Source organism: Oryctolagus cuniculus, chromosome 6 (genome assembly GCF_964237555.1).
Source record: "Oryctolagus cuniculus chromosome 6, mOryCun1.1, whole genome shotgun sequence".
In the NCBI taxonomy this organism is placed as follows: Eukaryota; Metazoa; Chordata; class Mammalia; order Lagomorpha; family Leporidae; genus Oryctolagus; species Oryctolagus cuniculus.
This window is the reverse complement of record NC_091437.1, coordinates 197442-223944: the sequence shown is the minus strand read 5'-3', so window position 1 is coordinate 223944 and position 26503 is coordinate 197442. Positions and strand designations below refer to the sequence as shown.

General features: G+C 60.2%; 1 protein-coding gene and 1 long non-coding RNA gene across 4 annotated transcripts in view; one reads left to right on the top strand and one right to left on the bottom strand.

Moving 5' to 3' along the window:
- Positions 1-4392: 4392 nt before the first annotated feature.
- Positions 4393-26503, bottom strand: part of WNT3A (Wnt family member 3A) — a 33924-nt gene continuing 11813 nt past the window's right edge. For 2 of the 3 annotated variants that reach the window (XM_002723853.5, XM_070075932.1), the window contains exons 3-4: positions 7526-7791; positions 4393-4872 (exon numbers count right to left, since the gene is read on the bottom strand). In XM_002723853.5, coding sequence (XP_002723899.2) covers positions 4393-4872; positions 7526-7791 — 746 coding nt within the window. Of the gene's footprint in view, positions 4873-7525; positions 7792-14756; positions 17377-26503 lie in introns of those variants that run through there. The other variant, XM_070075931.1, reaches the window with a different exon arrangement.
- On the top strand, positions 4423-5879 carry LOC138850108 (uncharacterized). The gene is made up of 2 exons (XR_011389623.1): positions 4423-4547; positions 5171-5879. It is a non-coding gene; the product is annotated as an uncharacterized lncRNA (long non-coding RNA).

Here is a 26503-nt window from a genome sequence, read left to right as displayed (position 1 = left end):
GCAGCACCGCACTGAGCCGTCCGAGGAGACGCCTGCCCCTTCCTGGGACAGAAGAGACCCAGTGCGCCGGCGCTGTGGCTCACTAGGCTAATCCTCCACCTTGCGGCACCGGCACACCAGGTTCTAGTCACGATCGGGGCGCCGGATTCTGTCCCGGTTGCCCCTCTTCCAGGCCAGCTCTCTGCTGTGGCCCGGGAGTACAGTGGAGGATGGCCCAAGTGCTTGGGCCCTGCACCCCATGGGAGACCAGGATAAGTACCTGGCTCCTGCCTTCAGATCAGCACGGTGCACCGGCCGCAGAGCGCTGGCCGCGGTGGCCATTGGAGGGTGAACCAATGGCAAAGGAAGACCTTTCTCTCTGTCTCTCTCTCTCACTGTCCACTCTGCCTGTCAAAAAAAAAAAAAAAAAAAAAAAGAAGAGACCCAGTGCACGGCCCTCAGTGATCTGCCTGTGGCCCAGGTCGTTGGGGGAGACAGCCACACCTGACCACCACGGCCTGACCCGTTACCCATTCCTCATGGCCTGGGACTCAGCATGGCTCCTGAATGCGTGTGCCCATGGACCACACTGCAGGTCTTCCAAGTCCTCTATCACAGGAGTCCCCCTGTGGGCGGGGGATGCTGATGGAGCTCACACAGACCGGCCTGCCAGAGAAGGCTGGAGGGCTGTGCACCAGGGCCCCCACTGCAGAGCCGCACGCAGGCCGATGCAGCTGGTGCCGTCTTCCAGAGCCCCTGGGGGAAGAGCAGTGGGTTGTGGAGCGTGGTCCACGGAGCAGGGGTTTGTCCTGGGGCCAGTGGGAGCCCCTGGAGGTTATTATAGAACAGAGTCTGACAGCCAGGAAGGCAGTTACAGCCGTCAGGGACGCCTGGGCCCTGTTTCTTGCTCCACAGATCAGGGGCCTCCTTGCGGCTACAGCTGGACCTGGAGGTGGGGGTGCGGGCCCAGGGCTGTGCCAGCGAAGGCCCCAGCCCAGCTGTGGACAGCGAGAGGGACACACGTGGCATCTCTCTGGGCTGCAGGCTTCCTGGTGGTGCCAGGGAAGGAGGGGCACAGGCTGAGCCCCTGGGCCCTGGGCTGGCTGGGCACGGGGCGGTGAATTTTGGCATCAGAGGGGGCCCCGGCGCACGAGCAAGGGCTGGCTGAGCAGGGGCCTCTCCACAGCGAGGGGCAGGCAGCCGGGCAAGGCCCTTCTCCCAGCCCTGCCTGTCCGTGCCTAGAGTTGCACTGGGCACCTCCCGTGTGGAGGCCCAGGCCTCCCGCATTCCCGTCTTAGCTCCGCAGATGGCCTCCTGGGCCAGCCGTTTGTGCACAGCGTCCTGACTCCTCACACCTGCCCCAGGCCCGAGACCCCCAGGGGTGCAAAAGGGCCCGGGCCAGCCTTCGGAGGTGTTGCCCCATGCAGAAGGCTCACCCTTTCCTAAAAGGCCTCCTGGATCAGCCACAACTCCAGCCCGCCTCTTCAGCCCCAAGGGGCAGGCTCCATAGGCCACAGGTGGGAGGGCTGCCCAGCCGCCGCCACCCCTGCCCCCTGCCCCCTGCCCCCCACCCTGCCTGTGTCTGGGTGGACAAGTCCTCCTCACCCTCACACCATAAACACCAATTTGCAGGGCCCCGTGAGCCAAATGACTGTTTACCCTGTGCTGCAGAGGCTCAAATGAAAAAAAGGAAAGAGGGAAAAAGGCAAGAGCAAGGAGGCAGCTTGGAGCTAAACAGCAATTAGCACCTCTGACAGCTCCCCAGCCTGGGGGGCAGCAGCTCCAGGCTCCGAGGGGCCACAGAAACAGCTCATGCCTTGCCCCTGCCCAGCCTGGGAGGCCAAGGGCTGTGGGAGAGGATGTGGATGGTGCTGCCCTGGCTCAGACCTCGGTGTGTCCTGTGTCTCTGCCCCTCCCGGGATGCAGCAGAGTCCATCGGGCAGGCCAGAGGCCCAGTACCCAGGAGAGGGCCTGGGGGCCCGTGTTCTTGGATGGCCAGGGGGCAGCTGGAGAGAAGGAAGGCCCATCGCAGGCCACCAGCCAGACCCAAGGACAGGCTGCGGGGTTGGGTGGGGGTGTTCACCTCCACCCCAGGGCAAGGGCCAGTGTCCCCTCCTCAGTGGAGGGCTTGGGGCAGAGGTCAGAGAGTGGACTTGGGCAGTTCCATCTCATGACTTCTCAGTTCTAGGCTTTGGCTTGGAGTGGACTGTCCACGGGCCTGGTACTGCCCGCCATGACGACAGCCGGCTCGGGGCAGGCCTGCAGCAAGGTTATGACTCATCCCTGGCACTGTGGTGTCGGCACGGGAGATGGCCAGAGTGGCTGATGAACGCACCTGGGAGCTGGCACAGGCTCAGACTCTGGAGTGAAGTGATGAGGCCACCTCCTCAGTGGGCTCCTGCCAGGCCTTAGCCAGAGGGCAACCTCTCTGAACTGCTGACACGCCCAGGACAGGAAACAGCCCAGGTCTCTCCCTCCTCCTGCCACACTGGCCCCTCCCCACTACCACCCCTCCAGGATGAGCTTCTGGAAGGTCCTTCCCCAGGAGGGCCCAGTAGCTGGGGCAGGGCAGGGCAGGGGTGGGGCAGTTCCTTCCTGGGGGCTTTGGAAGTTTGTGCCCCTCTCGCTCAGACCGCAAGGCCACGGTGCAGGGCTTTGGGGACTGGGTGTGGGTGGCCGCTGGCTCCTGCTGCCCTGAGCCAGGCATGGGCACCTGCTGCCCTGTCCCAGCCTGACGGCTCTGAACTTCCTGGGGAGGCCAGGAGGGCAGCCTCTGGGCTGCTCCCTGGGGGGAGCAAAAAGTGGGAGCCCAGAGGAGGGGGTGACAGAGAGAGGGCGGGCCGGTGGGGGCCGGCCACACCCCCTCCAGAACTTCAAAGCCCCGGAGTGTGAGATCTGCAGAGGCGACCAAAGGGGGCCTTTTATATGGTTATTCCTGTCTTGTCTCAACTACCTGCGAACAGGCCCACAAGCCACTTCCTCCCTGGCAGGGCTGGCAGGGCTGTAGACTCCCTGCGGAGGTGCCTGAGCCTGGCAGGTGAGGGGCCCCAGCCCACTTCCTCCTGCGTAGAAGGGAAACTGAGCCTGGAAAGGGGGCTGGGTTTGCTCCTGGCTTGAAGTGAGCAGCCCCTGGGGCCACTGGCTGGGTTCTGTCCTGCAGCCCAGCGACTGTCCTTCTGAGACATAGCCTGGCCTTCTACTCATGGGCTCTGCTCTCTGTCCATGTCCAGGGGTGTAGTGTGGGGTGGGGATAGTGGACCATAACGCTGGGCCTACACTAGGGTGGGCAGGTTCGGGGTGCAGTGTCCAAAGTCAGACCAGCACCACCCCCTCTGGGCACAGGCCTGGGTGTTGGGGGCTTCCCAGTGCTGCCATTCGCAGGAGTGTGGGGCCTGGGAGCCGAAGGTGGCTTTGCTGTGTCTGGCACATGGGCTCTGCTCCCCTCGAACCCAGCCCTGCTTGCTGGGTTCTGGGGGCACTTGCCCCCTGCAGGCCCCCCTCCCCACCGCCCTCTCTGCCCTTTCACCCACTGTGTCCCTGACGCTGGGCTCCAGCCCAGGCTCTCAGAGGCTGGAGGCTCCACATGCACCCCAGGGACTGACCCCTCCACGTGGTGGGCAGGGTGGGTGCAGGGTCCCCCAACTGCTCCCGCTGGTGACTCAGTCCCCAGGAGGGAGGAAGGCCCAGGTCCTGTGCCCTTCGTCGCTGGCTACCTCTTTGTAGAGCATCTTCCTGCAGCTGGCCCCACCTGGGAATTCCTGTCCCACGAGTACCTGCCAGGAACGGCTGAGCAGGGAATGGAGCCAAGGAGGCCTTGCTGGGTAGAGGGGCAGAGCAGTTTTAGCAGGCGAGAAAGATGCAGGCATCGCAGCCCCAGGCCCAGCCTTCCACCCCATGGCCCTCCAAGGTCCCGGCCGACTTTGTCCTGACTGTCCCCATCTTGTCTCTCCTCGCCCTGCTCTGTCGTCTCATGGCCCTGGGTGGGGTGCCAAGTGTATTTGGAATCACGGGGTGTCGATGCCCCAGGTACCCTAGAGTTGGAGGCTCTTGGGGGCCCCCCAGTGGGTCTCTGGCCCAGGCTGTGGCATAGTGCCGTGAGCAGCAGGTGGTGAGGCACTGGTCCTCCCTTTCCCTGACCCCACGAAAGAGACATAAGAAACCACAAGCTTGTTGGAAACTTTTTTTTTTTTTTTACTTTCTCCATTGTTTGGAACTCATAAGCTATCGCTAAAAAAATTTCTTTCACAGAAAGAAAGGACAAGAACAAAACCACATCTGTTTGTCTAACTCCAGTGGATGGCGGGTAGAGCAGCACTGAAATTAAAATTGAAACCGAAAGGCCAGGCTCAAGGCACAGGACGGTCACGTCCCTCCGCGGCCGGAGCGCGGGCAGTCACAGCGGCACGGCGGCCTCTACTTGCAGGTATGCACGTCCAGCACGCGTGCGCACTCGTGGCAGCTCACGTAGCAGCACCAGTGGAAGACGCAGCGGCACTTCTCCCGACGCCGCTCGGTGCGTGCGTTGTGGCCGCGGCCGCAGCACAGCAGGTCACAGCCGTCGATGCCGGGTGAGCTCACATTGCAGGCGCGGTCGCGCGTGCCGAAGGAGCCCGTGTCAGGGTTGGGCTCGCAGAAGTTGGGCGAGGCCTCGTAATAGACCAGGTCGCGTTCCGTGGGCACCCTGAAGTGGGCGTAGCGCGGCCGCAGCGTCTCTACCCAGCCGCGCGCCTCGCGGTGCTTCTCCACCACCATCTCCGAGGCGCTGTCGTACTTGTCCTTGAGCAGGTCGCCCACGGCTCGGAAGGCCGGCTGCGCGCGCCAGCAGGTCTTCACCTCGCAGCTGCCGGACAGCCCGTGGCACTTGCACTTCAGGTGCACATGGCTGGCGATGGCCTGTGGGACACGTGCGTTAGGGCAGCCTGGGCCAGACAGGGCCCTTCCCACTTTTCTTTCAAAGTCTTAACCCATAGCACCTGGATGCCACCCACATCCTACTGTCTTACTTAAGATTTATTTGAAAGGGAGGAAGGGAGGGAGGGAGCGAGCTTCCATCTGCTGGTTCACTCCCCAAATGCCTGCAACGCCCAAGACTGGGCCAGGGCAAGGCCAGGAGCCCAGTAAGCAGCGGGATGGGAGTGGACAGCCAGGATCCCAAGCGACCACCCTCTGACCCCACTTCTCCCTCTGCCAGCTCCTCAATCTCTGCCTCCTCTGAGGACATGGAAGCCGCTTCTGGGGCGTGCACTGCGCCTGAAGGATGCTGGGAGCGCCTCCCCAGCTGTGTGTTCCCACGTGGAGTGGACACCTTGCGGGAAGCATCCAGGCAGACACAGGCCTGCAGCTGCAGTGAACCCGCCGACCATCCCACTTGGGTGTCCCCGGAGAGGACTCCCAGTCTGCTGCCCGGCTGGGCGACGGGGAAGGGAGGGTCCTCGGGTGATAGGGGGAGCAGACCCCAGCCTCCTGCATAGCCTGCAGCAGCTGATCGAGCACTTTAACCAGTCTTCCTGTTTTCAGCCTCAGATTTATCTCAGGGTGACTGATGTTAGCAACTCAGCCTGGTTCTCACTGGCTTGAAACTCATGCTCCTTGCTAAGACACCAAGTGTTCACTTTATCTGCTTTTTGGTTCTCAAAGTGGTGCTATCACCGTCTCTTCTGTTTTCCTGGTCTCATGAGTGTCTGCCTATCATCTATCTCATCTGTCAATCACTATCACTCCTACCTGTCTCGGATCTGTATCCATTTATCTGTTTGAACCTCGGCTTCCCTGTGGTTCCACGGGTGGCTGCCCCTCACTGAAGTCCTCATTCACCCTGCAGTTGTGATTTGTCTTTCTTACTTCCCTGCTGGACTGTCCGAGCTTGCGTCTTAGCTTCGGGTATAAAAACAGGCACACTGTCCCCACTGTGTCTTCACTCCAGCCTCGGGGGTTCCTGTGTCACCAGCTCCCATGAGAGGTCATTCTTGGTCAGGTGTTGTGTGTTGGGTCTGAAAAGCGTTCCTAGGACTAGAGTGAGGAGGGCTTTGTTTGCCTTCCCAGGTGCGTGGGGTCCCTGCTGTCTGCAGTCACCCCACCCAGGTTAGGTCCTGAGATTCTCCTGGGCTGGTCCACTTGTGGACACCCCTGGTTTTGGGGCCCAGGCCCATACCGAAAAGGGGCTCACAGAAGACCACTCCCCTGAGGGACTGGGTCTCTGCCAGGGCCTGTTCGGCCTCTGCACGCCCTCGGATCAGCAAGCAGCCCCCAGGCTGGGTCCTGTCTTCTGCTGGGTCTGGAGCCACTCACTCCTCACGTGGTGCTTAGCTATTTGATGCTGAAAGGGGCTGGGGTGCTGGGATCCCATACTGGAGTGCTTGTTCCAGTCCCGGCTGCTCCACTTCTGACCCAGCTCCCTGCTAAGATGCCTGGGAAGTGCTTGGGCCCCTGCATCCACGTGAGAGACCCGGATGGAGTTCCTGGCTCCCAGCTTTGGTCTGGCCTAGACCTGGCTGTTGTGCAATTTGGGGGAGTGAATCAGCAGATGGAAACTCCCTCTGTGTTGCGCTGCCTTTAAATCAACCAACCATTTATGGAAGAACACTATGTATGCAAAAGTACAGACATGATGAACGCTACATGTGACAAAACACAGCCCACAGCATCCCCTGCGCTCCAGGCAGTCCAGCAGGTAGCCCTGCTGGGCCCGAGCCCTTCCGCGTCTGAGCTGCTTTTCCTCTTGGGGAGCCTGCCTTTGCTGGCGGGGCATACAAAGCCCTCCGGGGTGAGCTGCTCCCACCTCACGCTGCTGCCCTCCACCTGAAGTGGGGTCCCTGCTCCCCGGGCTCCCTCGCTGTGTGTCCTTGTGCAACCCTGCAAGGCATTCTCTCCAATTCCAAGCCCACAGTTTCTGTGAAGCCATCGGGGCCGCACCTCTGCCACCTGCACGTGTGAGGGAGGGAGAGGCAGGAGCAGAGCTGGTGCCGCCAGTGGCACTGTTCTGTGCAGTGGGGTGGAGCTGCCAGGACCCAGGCCTCCTGTGGCCTCAGCTCCCAACGCTGGGGCACTGGGCTTGAGCGTCCAGCACGGCCCCTATGCACCCACTAGCTGCCTCCTCTGCGGTGGGCTGGGTGACCACAGGCTCGTGCCTGGAGACCCTGCCCCTTTCCCAGGGTACTCCCCATGTTCTCCTCAGACCCAGCCACTGTGGCCCATCCCCTCAAGGCTCCCTGGGAGGTGCTGCTGGGCTCCCCCAGGCACTGCCCACTGGCCCTGGCGTCTGGGTCCCCACGCGCACACTTTCTCACTGCAGGCCTCCCGTGACGTGCTGAGGCTGCCTCGCCGTCTCCTTCCCTGGGTTGTGAGGGGCTGTCAGCCAGGACTTGACCCATGCCTCCCTCCTGGTGACCCCAAGTGCACACTGTGATTGAACCACAGGCTTTAGGTGCAGCAGATGGATGCTGAGCTTCAGAGAGCCCCGGGCAGGGGGTCCCCAGTCCCGCCCCCGGCCCCACCTCCAGAGATCAGGGCTCACACCTGAGGGAGGCGGTCAGGACTGTGCTCTTACCTGGCGCCCGGCCTCGTTGTTGTGGCGGTTCATGGCTGAGCGGGCATCCGGCCGGTTCTCCCGGGCGTCGGCAAACTCCCGTGACACCATCCCACCAAACTCGATGTCCTCACTGCAGCCGCCCCACTTCCAGCCCTCACCAGGGGAGCCCGGGTGACGGCTGCTGCAGCCGCAGATGGTGGCTGAGCCCTCTGCGCAGGAACGCGTCACAGCAAAGGCCACGCCAGCGGAGGCAATGGCGTGCACGAAGGCTGACTCCCGGGTGGCTGTGGGGAGGGCAGAGCAGGCGACCGCTGAGGCTGTGCCAGCCCGCTGCGGGGCGGAGTTGGGGGGCTTCCCCAGGGGAGGCACTCCTGTGCAGCCTCAGAGAGAAGTCAGGCCCAGGCTGGCGTCCAGGGGCCTCCTGTGCTTCCTGCCCGAGCTCGCAATGGCCAGTCAGCTCTCATCTGCTTTGAGGGGGTTTGTGCAAGGCAGGGACCAGGGGCCACTCCCACTCCAGGTGGGAACACAGGGCTATCCCACCATCTATAGACCTCACCCTGCATCCCTACTGTGTCTTGTGGTACCTTTTCTGTGGGTCAATGAACATGAATGTGTGGGTGTTCCTAGCCTTCATTGTATTTGCAGACCAAATTATTTCACTCCGTATAGGCTTGTGGTATACACTGTGACATGTAGGTCTGTGGTGTGGGGTATGACACAGGCCCCTGTGGGTCTGTGGTGTGAGGTGTGACACAGGCCCCTGGGGGTCTGTCGTGTGGGGTGTGACACAGGCCCCTGTGGGTCTGTCGTGTGGGGTGTGACACAGGCCCCTGTGGGTCTGTCGTGTGGGGTGTGACACAGGCCCCTGTGGGTCTGTCGTGTGGGGTGTGACACAGGTCCCTGTGGGTCTGTCGTGTGGGGTGTGACACAGGCCCCTGTGGGTCTGTGGTGTCAGGTGTGACACAGGTCCCTATGGGTCTGTCGTGTAAGGTGTGATACAGGTCCCTCTGGGTCTGTCGTGTGGGGTATGACACAGGTTCCTGCAGGTCTGTGAAGTGTGACACAAGCCCCTGTAGGTCAATGGTTAGGGGTGTGACAAGGCCCCTATAGGTCTGTCGTGTGAGGTGTGACACAAATCCCTGTGGGTCTGTGGTGTGAGGTGTGACACAGGCGCCTGTAGGTCTGTGTTGTGAGGTGTGACACAGGCCCCTGTGGGTCTGTGGTGTGGGGTGTGACACAGGCCCGTGTGTGTGGTGTGAGGTGTGACATAGGCCCCTGTGGGTCTGTGGTGTGGGGTGTGACACAGGCCCCTGTGGGTCTGTGGTGTGGGGTGTGACAGGCCCATGTGTGTGGTGTGAGGTGTGAGGTGTGAGATAGGCCCCTGTGGGTCTGTGGTGTGGGGTGTGACACAGGCCCCTGTGGGTCTGTGGTGTGGGGTGTGACAGGCCCATGTGTGTGGTGTGAGGTGTGAGGTGTGAGATAGGCCCCTGTGGGTCTGTGGTGTGGGGTGTGACACAGGCCCCTGTGGGTCTGTGGTGTGGGGTATGACAGGCCCATGTGTGTGGTGTGAGGTGTGAGGTGTGACACAGGCCCCTGTGGGTCTGTGGTGTGAGGTGTGACACAGGCCCCTGTGGGTCTGTCGTGTGGGGTATGACACAGGCCCCTGTAGGTCTGTCATGTGAGATGCAACACAGGCCCCTGTGGGTCTGTCGTGTGGGGTGTGACAAAGGCTCCGGTACGTCTGCAGTATGGGGTGTGACACAGGTTCCTGTAGGTCTGTCATGTGAAGTGTGACACAAGCCCCTGTAGGTCAATGGTTAGGGGTGTGACAAGGCCCCTATAGGTCTGTTGTGTGAGGTATGATACAGGTCCCTGTGGGTCTGTGGTTTGAGGTGTGACACAGGCCCTTCTGGGTCTGTTGTGAGGTGTGACACAGGTCCCTGTAGGTCTGTGGTGTGAGGTGTGACACAGGCCCCTGTGGGTCTGTGGTGTGGGGTGTGACACAGGCCCGTGTGTGTGGTATGAGGTGTGACATAGGCCCCTGTGGGTCTGTGGTGTGGGGTGTGACACAGGCCCCTGTGGGTCTGTGGTGTGGGGTGTGACAGGCCCATGTGTGTGGTGTGAGGTGTGAGGTGTGACACAGGCCCCTGTGGGTCTGTGGTGTGAGGTGTGACACAGGCCCCTGTGGGTCTGTGGTATGATGTGTGACATAGACCCCTGTGGATCTGTGCTGTGGGGTGTGACAAAGGCTCCTGTACATCTGCAGTGTGGTGTGTGAAAGGCCACTCAGCCATTCAAAGGGTGACATCTGTCTCCTGTGACTACGGGAATGGACTTAGAGGACATTATGGTTGAAACAAGCCTGGCACAGAAATACAAGCAGAACATATTTCCACTCATATATGGAAACTGAAGACATCCATGTGAGAAAACTTCACTGCATCCAAAGCCGTATTATAGTAGGCTAAGCCTCTGCCTGCAGCGCCAGCAGCCCATAGGGACAATGGTTCATACCCTGGCTGGTCCTCTTCTGATCCAGCTCTCTGCTATGGCCTAGAAAAGCAGTGGTAGATGGCCCAAGTGCTTGGGCCCCTGCTCCCATGAGGGAGACCTGGAAGAAGCTCCTGGCTTCAGATTGGCCCAGCTTTGGCCATTGCGGCCATTTGAGGAGTCAACCAGCACTTTCTGTGTCTCCCTCTCTCTCTCTGTAACTCTACATCCCAAATAAATAATTAAAATCTTTATAAGGAAAAAAAGAGAATCCACTGAGGCTGAGTCAGATAGGAAGTGGGTTGAGGAGACCCACAGGTGGACTGTAGGGAGCACGGCTGTGGTCAGGTGTCCCACTGCACAGCAGGGGAAGTGTGGGTAGCAGCTGGCAGATGAGATCAGTAGCGTCCTCATCACAAAGAAATGGTGGGCGCATGAGGTGACTGACAAGCTGGCCGTCCTCAGTCGCTGCACACTGTATGAGATTTGGGACACTACATTAGCACTCCATACACATATGCAATTGCTACGTTCCAACAAAAACTAAATCCAGAAATTCAACAACGCACATGTGGGAATATGTCTGTCCTTGGTCTGGTGCAGTGCACATCACAACCAGGCCAGGTGCTGCCCAGCACCAGAGTGAGGCTGGGACCAAAGGTCAGAGGACAACGGGGCATCTGGGCCAGCAGTGGGGCTGCTGCGTGGGACACTCACACCCTGCATGGAGGGCCTGGGTGTGAGTCCCAGCTCTGCTTCTGATTCCAGCTTCCTGCTCATGCACACCCTGAAGGTAGCAAGTGACAGCTCAGGTCAGTGGGGTCCTGCCTCCCATGTGGGAGACCAGGATTGAGTTCCTGGCTCCTGGCTCCAGCTCTGGTGCAGCCCCAGCTGTTGTGGGTGTTTAGGAAGTGAGCCAGAAGATAGTAGAGCTGTCTGCCTCTATTTCTCTCTGCTCCCCCCCCCATAACAATAATAACAGTAAGTAGAACAGCAAGTGCTGGTGAGGACGTGGAGGAACCAGAGCCTTGCATGCAGCTGGGTGGGCAGGCAACAGTGCCGCCCCCTTGGAAAGTGCTCTGGCAGCTTTGTGACAACGTATGCATGACCATTACGACTTGGAGGCCAAGGTAAAACAGGGCTGCTTCTAAGTGCCCCAAGCCTGAAGCCCCCGACACCTGTGAGCAGGTGGAGCACCACAGCACATCCACCATGGGGGACCCAGTTCCCCACACCACATCACCTCACTGCAGCTGGCACCCTGCAGCTTGTTACCCTTGGTCATATTAGAGGGAAAATTCTAGAAACAACCAACACGAAGTTTAGAGTGCGCACTTCTCTGAGTAGCCCGTCCCGCCTTGGATGGAGTGCCCCTGTGCACAGCCCGTACAACTGTCACTCAGCACACCCCGCCTGTGTCCATCCCCAGCGTGGGGGAGCCGCCACGAGGTGCTCCAGAGAGGAGAAACCATGCAGAGGCTGTGATCCGCGGCCCCACAAGACACTCCAGGAGGAGGCTACGTGCACATCTTCTCACTGTGCCTGATCTATCAACCAAACATCATCATAGCCATGTGTGTCTAGGAAAGGCAGAATCCACCCACGGTTCCTGCATCCACGGGGGGTGCTGACACATAGGCCCCAGGATGAAAGAGACAGACCTGGAAACAACTGTGTTGACAGCAGGAGCAAGCACACAAAGACGAGCCCCTCCCGGCATCTTCACGTGGCTGAACTGTGGGGCTGCTGCTCAATCTTCTCAAGATGGCCTCTGCTTTGTACCCTGCCCAGTGCCAGCCACATGGGCCCAGGCTGTCCCCAGCCTCTGCTAACACTAGCAGACACCAAGGGCTGCAGATGTTCACAGGGTGCAGCTGGAATCAGCTACCCACTCCCCGCTGCTCCAAAGCCCCTCCTTCCTTCCCCAGGGGCCTGCTGCACAAGGGACGGCACGCGTGAGGTAGTCTGGGGTGCATGGTGCTTCTGCCAGGGCAGAATGAGGGCATGGGGCTGCTTGCTGGCAGAGAGTGCTCACTACGCCCAACTGTTGGCCAAGCACTGTATTTGGAGCTTGCAACAACCAGGAGCCAGGACTAGAATCTGATGCGCTGATGAGCAGCGATTCTGCAAACCCACCTACAAGTGCTCCAGGCTTCAGGGGCCTGGTGTATCCTGGTCGCCACTGCCACCGTGGGGGGGTGGGGTGCCTTTGCTTGGCTCTGACCCTCCTTTTCTGCTTGAGGCCCTGACCAGGGCTCTCCTGGGGGACAGGCAGTGGGCCTTTAGGTGACAGGAGGGTCCTCACAAGGAAGCTGCAGCCTCCTCACTCCACCTGGACGCCCGGGGAGCTTCTATCTGGCAGGGGACAGGCGGCCATCATGGGCACTCTCACGCCAAGGCACGTGGGTGTAGTTCCCTCGTGCTGACTGGCAGAGGCCTGCTGTGGCAACCTGCTCTGCAGACTTTCCACACCCCACGACCGCCCTCTGCAGGCGCTGGCTGCTGACCCTTGTCTGGGCTCTGTCCAAGGCCTGGACACCTGCTGCCCCCAACCAGGAACCTATGAGGACAACTCCCTTTCTTCTGTGTCCACTGCCAGGGCTGCCCTCGTCTGAAAGTGAGCAGCAGCCCCAGCAGCTGCTCTGGCTTCCTGAGGAAGCCCAGTTCTCCCCTGTCCTCCTCTGAGAGCCTCCCACCTGACCCTGGAGGACTCCGTCCCCCACTCATGCTGCACCCACCAAGGCCCCACCAGCTCTGCTGGGCAGCAGCCATTGGCTTCCCTCAAGCCCTGCTGAGGGCTCCTCTTGCTCCAGGCTGCTCCTCCACCGAGAGGACCCGCCCATGTGATTCCCTCCCCAGCCCAAGGCTCCCTGGAGCAGGAACTGTTTTGTTGCCCAGGAGCACTGAGCCTGACCTCTAAATGCTTGTGGGGTCAGAGGAAAGGGCAGGAGCCCAGTGTGGGGGCAGGGTCTGCTCTGGGTGGGTGGAGCCCTGCCTCTGCAGGGACTGACGCCTGCCCTGCTGTGCACCCTGGATGCACCCAGGACAGTTCCCCTGGCAGACCCCACTTTGCTTCCCTAATACAACTCTTCAATTGACAAGCAGGCCTGAGGCGGCCTTTTGCTGGGCCCAGAAGACCTGAGTGGACAGCACCAGTGTGGGCTGGACACAGACCTGGCCCTGCACACAGAAACCCCTTGCCCTTGTCTCATCTTTAAAGGCCTGGGCCAGCCTCCCCCACCTGGTGCTGGGCTCAGATCCCTGCTTCCTCACCCTTCAGAGCTTGGCTTCCCTCCCTGCTGCTTGGGCTGGGGGCTCCTGGGGCTGGTCTTCCTGACCCAGATGCCTGGAAGGCTGGGCTAAGCAGGTCTCACGGGCAGGCCTGCCAGGTGTGTGCTCCCAGCCAGCACCTCCCACCCTGCCCTTCTCTGGCTTCCGAGCAGACCCTGAGAGCTAAGAGGAGAGCCTGGGGCCCAGACACTCTCGGCCTCGCCCCTGCCCTGCCCAGTACAAGGGCTTGGAGAGCCCTGCTTATCACCACTGAGACAGGGGAGGGGACGGGTGAGTGGGAAGTGGGGGTGCTGAGGCCTAAGCTTGCAGGGAGAGCTCTGCTCATCACCACTCAGACACTTGGGGGGCAGCCCTCAGGCTTTTTGCTGAGGATAACCCTCCCCCTCCCACAGGCCTGTTTCTCCTTTTGTCAAGTGGGAAAGTGGAGTTCCTTCCCGATAAAGTCCTGGCAGCCAGAGCAGGGCTGCATCAGCCACGGCCAGCTGAGGAGGCTGGCATTCAACTGGCTCAGGCAGATGGAGGCAAGAGGTATCCACAAAGAAGTTCAGACCACCAGGCCGGAAACCCCTGCGAGTGAGGTCACAAGAGGAGGGTCAGGGACAAGACCATGGACCAGGAAAGCACAAGGTGGCGTGTTCAAGCACAGGGTCTGTTTTACACCTGAACCCACAGGCCCCTAAGCAGGTCCCCAAGATACTGACCAGCCATGGGAAAACCTGGCAGGCAATGGCTGAGCAATGGATGAGGCACCCACATAAGCTGTCACTGTACACCCGTGCCCACTGTCACTGCTCTGCTTCGTACTTCTGACCCAGCTTCTTGCTAATGGGCCTTCAAAAGCGGCAGAGGACGGCCCAGTACCTGCACCCCTGGCTCTTGACTCTGGCCTGAACCAGTCCCAGCTACTGCGGCCACTTGGGGATCCATCAATGGATGGAAGACCTCCATCACTCTGCTTTTCCAAGTAAGTATTTAAAAGGAAGGAAGGAAGGGTCACAGCCTCCATCCCAGTGGATCTGACTTTCTCACGGGGAGACCACCCCCAGTGCCACTTGGCAGGGACCGTGTGCACTCAGAAGTTAGGTCCGGGGAGGCCCTGCGGAGCAGTGGGTTAAACCACTGCTTGGATACCCGCGTTCCACGCTGGTGCACTGGTTCAAATTTTGCCTCCTTTGCTTCTGGTCCACTATCCCGCTAAAGCATCCTGGGAAGGCAGCAGATGATGGCCCAAGTGCCTGGGTCCTACCACACATGTGTGAGAAGTAGATGAAGTTCCTGGCTCCTGGCCACTGCAGCCATTTGGGAAGTGAACCAGCAGACAGAAGATCTCTCACTCTCCCTTCATTTGAAGTAGATGAAAATAAAACAAACATTTTTATATAAAGGGTCTGAGAGCAAACACAGCCTGGACACTGTTCTGGGCTGGGGCAGCAGTGGGGAGCACAGGTCCAGGCGAGTCTCTACTTACCCACGAGACCCCAGCCAGAAGGAAGAAGGCTCAGCGAGGTGCGGCCAGCAGCCCCAGGCTGCCCAGCAACAAGAACAGACCCTTTCCTCTCCAGAATGGCTGCAGCCGCATGGGGAGGGAGGCTGCCCATCCTGCGCTAGCTCTGGGTGAGAGGACAGTGAAGGCCTGGGCTTGAGGGGTGCTCCTGAGCCCCAGGGGACTCCTGTGTGGGCTGGGGAGCCTAGGCAGCCAGGGGAGGGGAAGTCACCGGGATGGGGACTGTCACTCCAGTGTGGCCACAGGACACTGAGATCAGGCTCCTTGGGAGGAGGACAGTCCTCCTGCAGTGGGCTCACCCAGGCTAGCCCCTGGGGAGAACTGCCCGGCCACAGTCATTAGGGTCATCCTTGCACCCTGCACTAGCCCCTGGATTCTGAGGCTGTCTTGCCCTGGGCAGTTCTTATCACCTGGCCCAACGCCCCCAGCACTGTCAGGGTCATGCAGGCCAGGGGCGGACAACTCCCAGACCCTGGGGAAAGCCCTGGATCCTACTCTACTGCCCCCTTGCTCCCAGGGAGGCTCTGCTGAGCCCTTGTGGGCCCTCTCATTCCCACCCTGGAAAGCAGGGGGCACCCTCTGCCCCCAGCACAGCTTGCTCGGCGGGCCAGCTCCCAGCACTCCCTGGCCCTCGGCCCACCCACTGCCCCCAGCCTGCCCACTGTCGAGCTGCGGCCCCAGCGGCCAGCACACCACGCGGGCTCCCAGCTAAGGCCGCTGCGTCCTTCCTTTCGCGGCCAGCGGGGCGCCGGCAGCCCGCGGTCATCAAGGCGCACAAAGGCCGGCCCCGGCGGGCGAGCGGCACGCCCGAGCGCGGCGGCGCGGGAACCGGCTTTGTGCGCCGCCGTCACGCCGCGTTAGGCGACAAAGGCCCCGCCGGCGCGGCCCGGCCGGCCGCCCGTCATGGCAACCCCGAGGTATGCGCGCCCGGCTGCGGGCGCCATCCCATTCAGCTGCGCGGCGCCCACGGCGAAGGGCGTGTGAACCGCGGCGCGGGGCCGCTCCTCCCCGGGCTTAATCTTGTCGTCGTCGCGGGGACATTGTGCTCTGAGCCGGCGCGGCGGGGCGCGGCCGCCCTCCCCCGCAGCCCGAGGCCCCGCGCCAGCCATCCCCGGGCAGCACGTTCCGAGGGGGCCGGGGTCGCAACCTGGGTCTGGGGATGCTGCCGACTCCAATGCAGGCTGCGGACAGGCAGGGCGGTGGGCGACCACCCCAGAGGAGCAGTGGGCCTACGGTGGTGCTCCCCCATGGAGGGAGTTCAGGGACAGGGGGCTTGTCCAGGACTGGCCCAGGGCACAGTCCAGACTGCTGGCCCACAATGAGGGGAGCCACCCGGCCTCTGACCACCAGGCACCCAGCCCGGCAGACCCCTGGGGACCAGCAGGGATGCAGGCTCCACCTCTCCTCCCCGCAAGGGGAGGGCTCAGTAGGGGCTGCCAGCAGCAAACCCACACTTGGATTCCCCAGACAGCTGCTACAGCGGGCTGGCAGCGCTAGGCACTGGGCCCCTGGCTCTGGACCTCACTCTGAGGTGAGGTAACCCCTGGCCTCTGGGTTACCCCCATGGCACATCCCCTCCACCTTATCCCAGGCTCGTCCCCTGAATTTCCAGCTGCCATGCTAGGGGCCTTCCTCAAACAGGCTGCCCTGCCCACTTCACCTGGCCAGGGGTCAAGAGAGGGGGGTGCGTGCCTGCCCCAGGTCCCAGTACTTGAGATGCCTGACATGCTTTCTGCCCCAGCGGGCTGAACAGTCCTGATGCCTTGGCATCCAAGAGCAGAGGGCTCAGCTTCTGTGGCCCAACCCGTCTCAGGCCGGACAGACAGGTGTGGAGGGGCCGGAACAGGAGATGTGGGCACTTGCTCCTTCCTTCATCTCTTCACATGCCCTATACACAAGCTGCACACGTGTGCACACAGGCATGCCCACCTACACACATTCATACGTGGACACGCACAAGCACACCTGCACATGTGATGCACTGTGCACACACACATGCACACATTAGGAGCTGGCCCTCTCTCATAGCTGGCTGGGTGGTGTTAAACGCCATTCAAGGAGGCCCCCTCAGCAGGGGTGGCCAGGCACCCCACAGTCCCTGCCACAATGCTAGGTGACCTTTGACACGATTAGGGTCGCCCTGACCCTAATCCAATCAGATTGATTACTTGTGAGCACAGTCAGCAGGCAGCCCGGGCCTCCACAATGGCCTCCCAAGCTGGCCCCTCTCTAGGGCACCTGGCTGGCTCCTTCCTCTCCCAGCCACCAGGGATCTGGCCCAGGGCTTCCCCTTCCCTATTTAAACCAGGTGGGGGTGGGGGTGGGGTTCAGAGATCTTATTCAGGAGGAGAGCAGAGAGCAGGTTGGGGGGACTGTGGGGGAGGCCAACAGGCACACACACCCCCGCCCCCCACCAGCAGCTTCCAGGCCAGGAGAGGCAAGTGCAGAGGAGCCAGGCCCCTCCCTCCAGCCCCCCAGGCTTGCTTCAGGATGGCCAGACCTCTGCCTGGGGACCCCAGCTCCTCCTCACCTTCAGAGCAAGGCTACCAGCCCTGGGGGCAGCTGGCTTCCGTGTGCCTGGAGAGAACTAAGATGTGTTAGGGAGGAGGGGAAAAAAGCCTCAAGAGTCAGCCAAGCGCCCCTCCCCTGGGAAGTCCCCCTGGGCCCCCATACTTCTGTCCCCCCCAGACACAACTCTATCCCCATCCAGGCACACACCTCCCCCCCCCACCAAGCTACACACTTCTATCCCCCCAGGCACAACTTCTGTTCCCAATAGGCACACACTTCTGTCCCCCCAGGCACACACCTCTGTCCCCCCACCTACACACTTCTGTCCCCCACACCAGGAACACACTTCTGTCCCCCCCTTACACACTTCTATCCCCCCTAGGTACACACTTCTATACCCCCCCCAAAGCATGCACCGTCTCCCAATCACTCCCCCAGTACCCCCTTGGGGAGCAACTCCTGTGCCAGAGCCTCTGCTACCCAGAGGGCAGAGTCCAGGGGAGATCACACACCTGGCCTGTGGACCATCCCTGAGGGTCCAGCTCTCATTCTAGGTGGTGTCTGGATCTCCCTGGGGTGTGCGCAGCCTTGGGGAGCGGGCCCAGAAACTGAGCAATGGCTGTGGACTGTGCCTGGGCCTTGTGAAGACCAGCATCTGCACAAAATACAAGGAGGACCTACTCCAGTGCTGTGCTGACAGATTCCTGAAACTGATGACTGACAGTCACCAGACGGCTCCGAAGCACCTGCAGTAGTGCAGGCCGGCCACTGCCCCAGAGATGAGGGAGGCCGCTGCGATGTCCACTTTTACGCTGCTGTTCAGCACGGGCCACTGAGCAAGAAAAAGGAATAAAGGTGCCTTCGTGGAAAGGCCAAAGGAGGCACCAAAAAAATCCATTAAAACAAAGAAGATTTGGGCCAGGCTACAGAGTACAAAGGCCCTATTAAAGATCAGTTGCATTCTTACATGTCAGCAAGAAAATAACTCACTTATACCCACATAAAAAAGAGTAAAATACTTAGAAATGAATTTAACAGCGTGCTGGGGCTGTGGCGTAGTGAGTAGAGCCACCGCCTACGGTGCCAGCATCCCACATGGACTCCAGTTCAAGTCCCCACTGCTCCACTTCCAATGCAATTCCTACTAGTATGCCTGGGAAAGCAGCAGCAGTGACCTAAGTCCTTGGGCCTCTTCACCCATGTGTGAGACCTGGAAGAAGCTCCTGCCTCCTGATCAGCCCAGCCCCAACTGTTGTGGCCATTTGGGGAGTGAACCAGTGGATGGAAGACCTCTCTTTCTATCTCTGCCTCTCTGTAAATCTGGCTTTCAAAATAAATAAATCTTTTTTTAAAAAAGAAATGAATTTAACAAAACAAAATGCAAGACAATGTACACGGAAAACTACAAAATACCACTGAGAGACACTGAAGACCCACCCCATCTCACATCACACTTCTGAGGGCCTGGTACAAATCCTGACTGCTCCCAATTCCAGCTTCCTGCTGATGCACCCTGGAAGGCAGCAGTGAGGGCTCTGGTACTTGGGTCCCTGCCACACACGTGGGAGACCTGGATGGAGCTCCTGGCTCCTGGCTTTGGCCTGGCCCAGTCCTGGCTGTTACAGACATTTGGAGAAGTGAACCAGCACATAGAAGATCTCTGTCAATCTCTTTCTGACATTCAAATAAATAAAAATAAAAGTTTGTGGCAAATGAAATTAAAAGATAGCATTGTTTTTTTACAAAAAAACAAATTTTCCTGAGCTGGGGCTGGGCCCAAGGGGCAAGCAAAGAACAAGTAGATGAGCTAGATTTCCTTACCTGTGCTTCCTAGGGTGCCGTCAGAGAATCAAAGAACGAGACAAGGCAACATTTGCCAACCATCTGTTTCCTAAGAGACCAGTATGCAGACCAGATAGAGAACTCACAGCTCAACCACAAAAAGATAAGCAGCCCAATAAGGTGCACAGGCATTTCTGAGAGAGGAACACACGAGGGGTCGTCGACCACCCCTGGGCATCAGGGAAGGGCGAAGACCCCCACCCAGGGCAGCTGGGAGGTGATGGAGCAGTGGGGGCAGGGGAATGGGAGCCCTGGACAATGGCCACGGGATAGCAAGCCCAGCAGCCCCATCCCCAGGTGTGCACTTGAGGTGTGATGTGTGCGCCCACAGGAGAGCAGCACCTTCAGCAACAGCCCAGCAGGGGCAACAAGACAGATGCAAAGTGCTTTATCCACACAATGCAACATTCAAACCTCAGCAAGCCACAGGCCTGGGGCCAGTGCTGTGGCCGGGTGGGTAGGGCCACCATCTGGGGTGCTACCATCTCATATGGGCGTCAGTTCAAGTCCCTGTTGCTCCACTTCCAATGCAACTCCAGCTAAGACACCTGGCAAAACAGCCGAAGATGGCCCAAGTTCTTGGGCCCCTGCATCCATGCGCAGACCAGGAAGAAGCTCCTGGCTCCTGACTTCAGTCTGGCCCAGCTCCAGAGGCTGCAGCCATTTGGGGAATGAACTAGCCGATGGAAGACTTCTCTCTCTGCCTCTGCTTCTCCCTCTCTGCAACTCCACCTTTCAAATAAATAACTCTTCAAAAAAATTAAAAAATTGTTAAAAAAGTGACATTTATGAGAAGAGCAGTGATCCTGTTTGGGCCCTTGGAAGTTAACACTTTTTTTTTTTTAAAGAAAGTACTGGGCATGGGATGCCCCCAGGCTCCACCTCGAAGCACTGAGCCTGCCTCAAGCCGGTGTGCCAGCATGCTCCCGTGTGCTGCCAGTGGATCCCGGTGGGAGGGGAGCGGTCACCCTCCCTGTGAACAGGGAGGGGCCTCCTACCGCTCGTGGAGGCAGGGAGGTGATGACGGTGGCAGTGACCCCTCAGGACCTCCACGTGGTAGTGGGGCCTCTGGGAAGTGAGCGCGTCCCTCAGGGGTTCCCCAACGAGTTCCTCCACCCCCAGGGCTGCTGCCGTCCTCCCTGCTTCTTCACAAAATTCTCGTGTTTCCTTCTCAGCTGGGCACTAGATCCTGGCTCTGGGCCTCCCTACCCTACCCCACGACAGGCCACCATGTGGGTGACAACTACACCTGTGCACACACAGCATATCTGCACACGGGCACCATGTGTGCACACTGCTCCACTCGCACTGGGTGGGTGTGATGAGCCACACCACCCTGGGCCCCATCCCCTCTGTGCAGAGTCTCATGCAGTGCTCTGGCCAGCTCTCGGGGTGGCAGGCTGTAGCCACTCTCCATGCTCACACTCAGGGTTCCAGGAGGTACACAAGAGCCCCCTCAGCCCCAGCTCCTGCCCGCTAAGAACGTCCTTCTCGTGTTGGGCTCCGAGGTACACTCTCCATGCTGCTTTCTGCCCCTAGTGAGCCTCTCATCTGAGGGACCTGAGGCCCCTCTGCCCGCTGACACAGCATCCCGAGGGTGCAGGCTCAGTCCATGGTTTGGGGGACACAGACTTTCAGACCACAGTGTAGGGAGAGAGGAAGGCTAGGGTTGGGGGCCCGAGAGAGCAGAGATCCCTGGAGGGGCACGGGCCTTGGGCAGAACCACGGTCTCTGCAGGGAGTGCCAGAACAGCAGCCCAAGGGGGAACTTGCCAGGGACCCCAAGTCTGTTGGCATGAGAACAGAAGGTATGGTGCCCATTCCAAGACGACAATGTCAGAAGAGAAGCAAGTGTGTGGACAGGTGAGTTGCCATGTGGCCTCAGCTAGGCTGTGGCTTGCATCTGCTGAAACCCACTGGGGGCATGGTCCCCAGAGTGCTGGTGGGCACGTGGGGCCATGAGGGAGCTGTGCTGAATGGTCAGCCTCCCTGTCTCAGGCATTCACTGTGGCTGAGCAGATGCCAGCACCGCCTCTCGACCCTCCACAACCAGGCACTCCATGAGACCCCTGTTAGAGCCAGAGAGCAGACTGAGGCAGCACACCCTGGTGTGGAAGGCATTGAGGCAGCACACCCTGGTGTGGACAGCACCGAGACAGCACACCCAGGCGTGGACAGCACCGAGACAGCACACCCTGGAGTGGACGGCACCGAGGCAGCACACCCTGGTGAGGACGGCACTGAGACAGCACACCCTGGCATGGACGGCACCGTGACAGCACACCCTGGAGTGGATGGCACCGAGGCAGCACACCCTGGCGTGGACAGCACCGAGACAGCACACCCTGGAGTGGACGGCACCGAGGCAGCACACCCTGGTGAGGACGGCACCGAGGCAGCACACCCTGGTACGGACAGCACTGAGGCAGCATACTCTGGTACGGATGGCACTACCGAGACAGCATACCCAGGCACAGACGGTAATACTAAGACAGCACACCCTGGCACGGATGGCACCAAGACAGCATACCCAAGCGTGGATGGCATTACCAAGACAGCACATCCAGGCACAGATGGCATTACCGAGACAGCACACCCTGGCGCGGATGGCAGCAAGACAGCACACCCAGGTGAGGACAGCACAGAGACAACACACTCTGGCGTGGACGGCACCGAGGCAGCACACCCTGGTGAAGACGGCACCAAGGCAGCACACCCTGGTGAGGACGGCACCGAGACAGCACACCCTGGTATGGACGGCACCGAGACAGCACACCCTGGCGTGGACGGCACCGAGACAGCACACCCTGGTGAGGACGGCACCGAGGCAGCACACCCTGGTGAGGACAGCACCGAGGCAGCACACCCTGGTGAGGACGGCACCGAGTCAGCACACCCTGGTGAGGACGGCACCGAGGCAGCACACCCTGGTGAGGACGGCACCGAGGCAGCACACCCTGGTGAGGACGGCACCGAGGCAGCACACCCTGGTGAGGACGGCACCGAGACAGCACACTCTGGTGAGGACGGCACCGAGACAGCACACCCTGGTGAGGACGGCACCGAGGCAGCACACCCTGGTGAGGACGGCACCGAGGCAGCACACCCTGGTGAGGACGGCACCGAGGCAGCACACCCTGGTGAGGACGGCACCGAGACAGCACACCCTGGTGAGGACGGCACCGAGGCGGCACACCCTGGTGAGGACGGCACCGAGGCGGCACACCCTGGTGAGGACGGCACCGAGTCGGCACACCCTGGTGAGGACGGCACCGAGGCAGCACACCCTGGTGAGGACGGCACCGAGGCAGCACACCCTGGTGAGGACAGCACCGAGGCAGCACACCCTGGTGAGGACGGCACCGAGGCAGCACACCCTGGTGAGGACAGCACTGAGGCAGCACACCCTGGTGAGGACAGCACCGAGGCAGCACACCCTGGTGAGGACGGCACCGAGGCAGCACACCCTGGTGAGGACGGCACCGAGTCAGCACACCCTGGTGAGGACGGCACCGAGGCAGCACACCCTGGTGAGGACGGCACCGAGGCAGCACACCCTGGTGAGGACGGCACCGAGGCAGCACACCCTGGTGAGGACGGCACCGAGACAGCACACCCTGGTGAGGACGGCACCGAGGCAGCACACCCTGGTGAGGACGGCACCGAGGCAGCACACCCTGGAGTGGACGGCACCGAGGCAGCACACCCTGGGGAGGACGGCACCGAGACAGCACACCCTGGCATGGACGGCACCGAGGCAGCACACCCTGGTGAGGACAGCACCGAGTCAGCACACCCTGGTGAGGACAGCACCAAGGTAGCACACCCTGGTGAGGACGGCACCGAGACAGCACACTCTGGTGAGGACGGCACCGAGACAGCACACCCTGGTGAGGACGGCACCGAGGCAGCACACCCTGGTGAGGACGGCACCGAGGCAGCACACCCTGGTGAGGACGGCACCGAGGCAGCACACTCTGGTGAGGACGGCACCGAGGCAGCACACCCTGGTGAGGACAGCACCGAGGCAGCACACCGTGGTGAGGACGGCACCGAGGCAGCACACCCTGGTGAGGACGGCACCGAGGCGGCACACCCTGGTGAGGACGGCACCGAGGCGGCACACCCTGGTGAGGACGGCACCGAGTCAGCACACCCTGGTGAGGACGGCACCGAGGCAGCACACCCTGGTGAGGACGGCACTGAGGCAGCACACCCTGGTGAGGACGGCACCGAGACAGCACACCCTGGTGAGGACGGCACCGAGACAGCACACCCTGGTGAGGACAGCACCGAGCCAGCACACCCTGGTGAGGACGGCACTGAGGCAGCACACCCTGGTGAGGACGGCACCGAGACAGCACACCCTGGTACGGACAGCACCGAGGCAGCACACTCTGGTGAGGACGGCACCAAGGCAGCATACTCTGGTGCGGATGGCACTACCGAGACAGCACACCCAGGCACGGACGGTATTACTGAGACAGCACACCCAGGTGCGGACGGCACCGAGGGAGCACACCCTGGTGTGGACGGCACTTCTCTAAGCCGCCACAGCATGCATATCCCAGCTCCAGGCTGCTCTCCCAGGGTGGTCTGGGGGCGCCAGAGAGCTCAGTGTGTCCCACACAGGAACCCAGGGAAGCTCTGACTGCAGTGGGCAAAAGCAGGACATGGGGTTGCATCTCTCGGAAGTGGTGACCAGCATCTGCCAGGAAGCCACGCCCCAGCCTCACAGTCCCAGGATATCTGGAAGACAGAGAGCAGCCTCCTCAGGGTGGGTGGACCGCACCCCAGGAGCTGTGTGGACCTGTCTGGGCCAAAGCCTATGTTTCACCTGACTCGGAACTCTGCCAGGGCTGAGGCAGCTCAGCAAGCTGTTCATTGAGACTCAGGCACCTGTGGAAAACCCAAAGCCTGCGGCAAAGGCCCACCCAGGCCACCTGTGCTCAGTGTGCACCGAGGGCCCAGCCAGAGGAATTAGCTGAAGACAAGAAATGAAAAGTGTCCGATCAGAAAGAGCAGGTCCAGTGCTGTGGGCAGCAGGTAAAGTGCCCAAATGGGCACCAGTTCAGTTTAGCTGCTCCACTTCCGATCCAGCTCTCTACAGAAGGTCTCTCTCTGTAACTGCCCCTTTCAAATAAATACATATTTTTGAAGGATTTTATTTATTTATTTGAGAGGCAGAATAAGAGAAAGAGGCAGAGAAACACAGAGATCTTTCGTCCTCTGGTTCACTCTCCAAATGGCCGCAATGTTGGAGCTGCACCAATCTGAAGCCAGGAGCTTCTTCTGAGTCTCCCACGTGGGTGCAGGGCCCAAGGACTTGGGACCATCTTCTGCTGCTCTCCCAGGCACATTAGCAGGGAGCTGGATTGGAGACGCAGTCAGTACATGAATTGCTGGCACCCATATGGGATGCTGGCACCACAGGCGGAGGCTTAGCCGACTATGACACGGTGATGGCCCCTAAAAAAAGTAGCAACACTGTATATTCCCAAATAAGATGGCACTACAGGTAGAAGATTCTACAAAGCCGGCGCCGTGGCTCAATAGGTTAATCCTCCACCTTGCAGCGCCGGCACACCAGGTTCTAGTCACGGTCGGGGCGCCGGATTCTGTCCCGGTTGCCCCTCTTCCAGGCCAGCTCTCTGCTGTGGCCAGGGAGTGCAGTGGAGGATGGCCCAAGTGCTTGGGCCCTGCACCCCATGGGAGACCAAGAGAAGCACCTGGCTCCTGATCAGCGCAATGCACCGGCCGCAGCGCACCAGCCGAGGCGGCCATTGGAGGGTGAACCAACGGCAAAGGAAGACCTTTCTCTCTGTCTCTCTCTCTCACTGTCCACTCTGCCGGTCAAAAAATAATAATAAAAAAAAGATTCTACAGGAAACACACAACTTCCCAGAACTAGTGAATTAAGCAGTTTAAAGACACAAGATCAAAAGTGAGTCACTGCCCTTGCACGTGGAGCAAAGTGCCACAGCCATGGCCACCCAACCTGACCAATGCTGGACACTCCCCTTGGCTGGTTTCACACTCACCACAGAGCTACAAGAACCCCAGGAGTGGCATGGGTAGCAGGGCTGGCACACAGGCTGATGAGAGGAGCTGAGGGCCAGGAACAGCCCAGCTCGCCTGTGGCAAGCAGATTTTGGGGAGGGAGCCATGCCCATTCTAGAGGAGGAGAAGGCCCTGGAACAATGGACACCATGGGCAGAAAAGGACACAGCTGGACCCCTATCTTGCCAACTGCAGATTGCCTCTGCACAGATCCAATACCTGAATGCGTGAGACAGAACGTCACACTCTGGGAACAAAAGGCCGGTGTGGGACTCAGATGAGGCTGCTGTCTTCCTAGGACATCTGGATGAACTGAGCTTGATCACAGCATAGGACTTCTGTGCACAAACCCAGTCAGGGGCTGGTGCTGTGGCGCAGGGGTTACATCGCCACCTGCAGCTCTGTCATCCCATGGGTGCTGCTCCACTTCTTTTTTTTTTTTTTTAATTTTTGACAGGCAGAGTGGACAGTGAGAGAGAGAGAGACAGAGAAAGGTCTTCCTTTACCGTTGGTTTACCCTCCAATGGCTGCTGCGGCCGGCTTACCATGCTGATCCAAAGCCGGGAGCCAGGTGCTTCTCTTGGTCTCCCATGCGGGTGCAGGGCCCAACCACTTGGGCCACAGCAGAGAGCTGGACTGGAAGAGGGGCAACCGGGACAGAATCCCGACCGGGACTAAAACCCGGTGTGCTGGCGCCACAAGGCAGAGGATTAGCCTATTGAGCCGTGGCGCCAGCCTGCTCCACTTCTGATCCAGCCCCTGCTTATGGCCTGGGAAGGCAGCAGAAGACTGGACCCCTGCCAGCCATGTGGGAGACCCAGATGGCATTCTGGGCTCCTGGCTTTGCTTGCCTCAGTTTGACTGTTGTGGCCATTTGCAGAAAAAACCAGCAAATGGAAACCCTCTCTTTCAAATAAATAACTCTTAAAGAAAAAAAAAAAAACCCTACCCAATCACCTAAGAGAAAAGACAACTGCCACGAGGCAGTGAATGTTTGCCAGTCAAACACCTGAGCAGGGATTGGTGTCCAAAGAGACAGAGGGATCCAGCACAGCGGACAGACACCCAAGACTCCTCCTCTAGTCACACACCACAGCAGACAGACGACCCAGACTCCTCCTCCAGTCACACACCACAGTAGACAACCGAGACTCTTCCTCCACCAGACACAGCAGACAGACAGACAGAGGACCAACTCCTCCTCTGTGGTGGAATGAGGTCATGCCAAGATGGCCGCTAGCAACAGAAACTGCCTGGCAACAGGCTGTGATTGGTTCGGGCATAGACCGCCCCTTGACC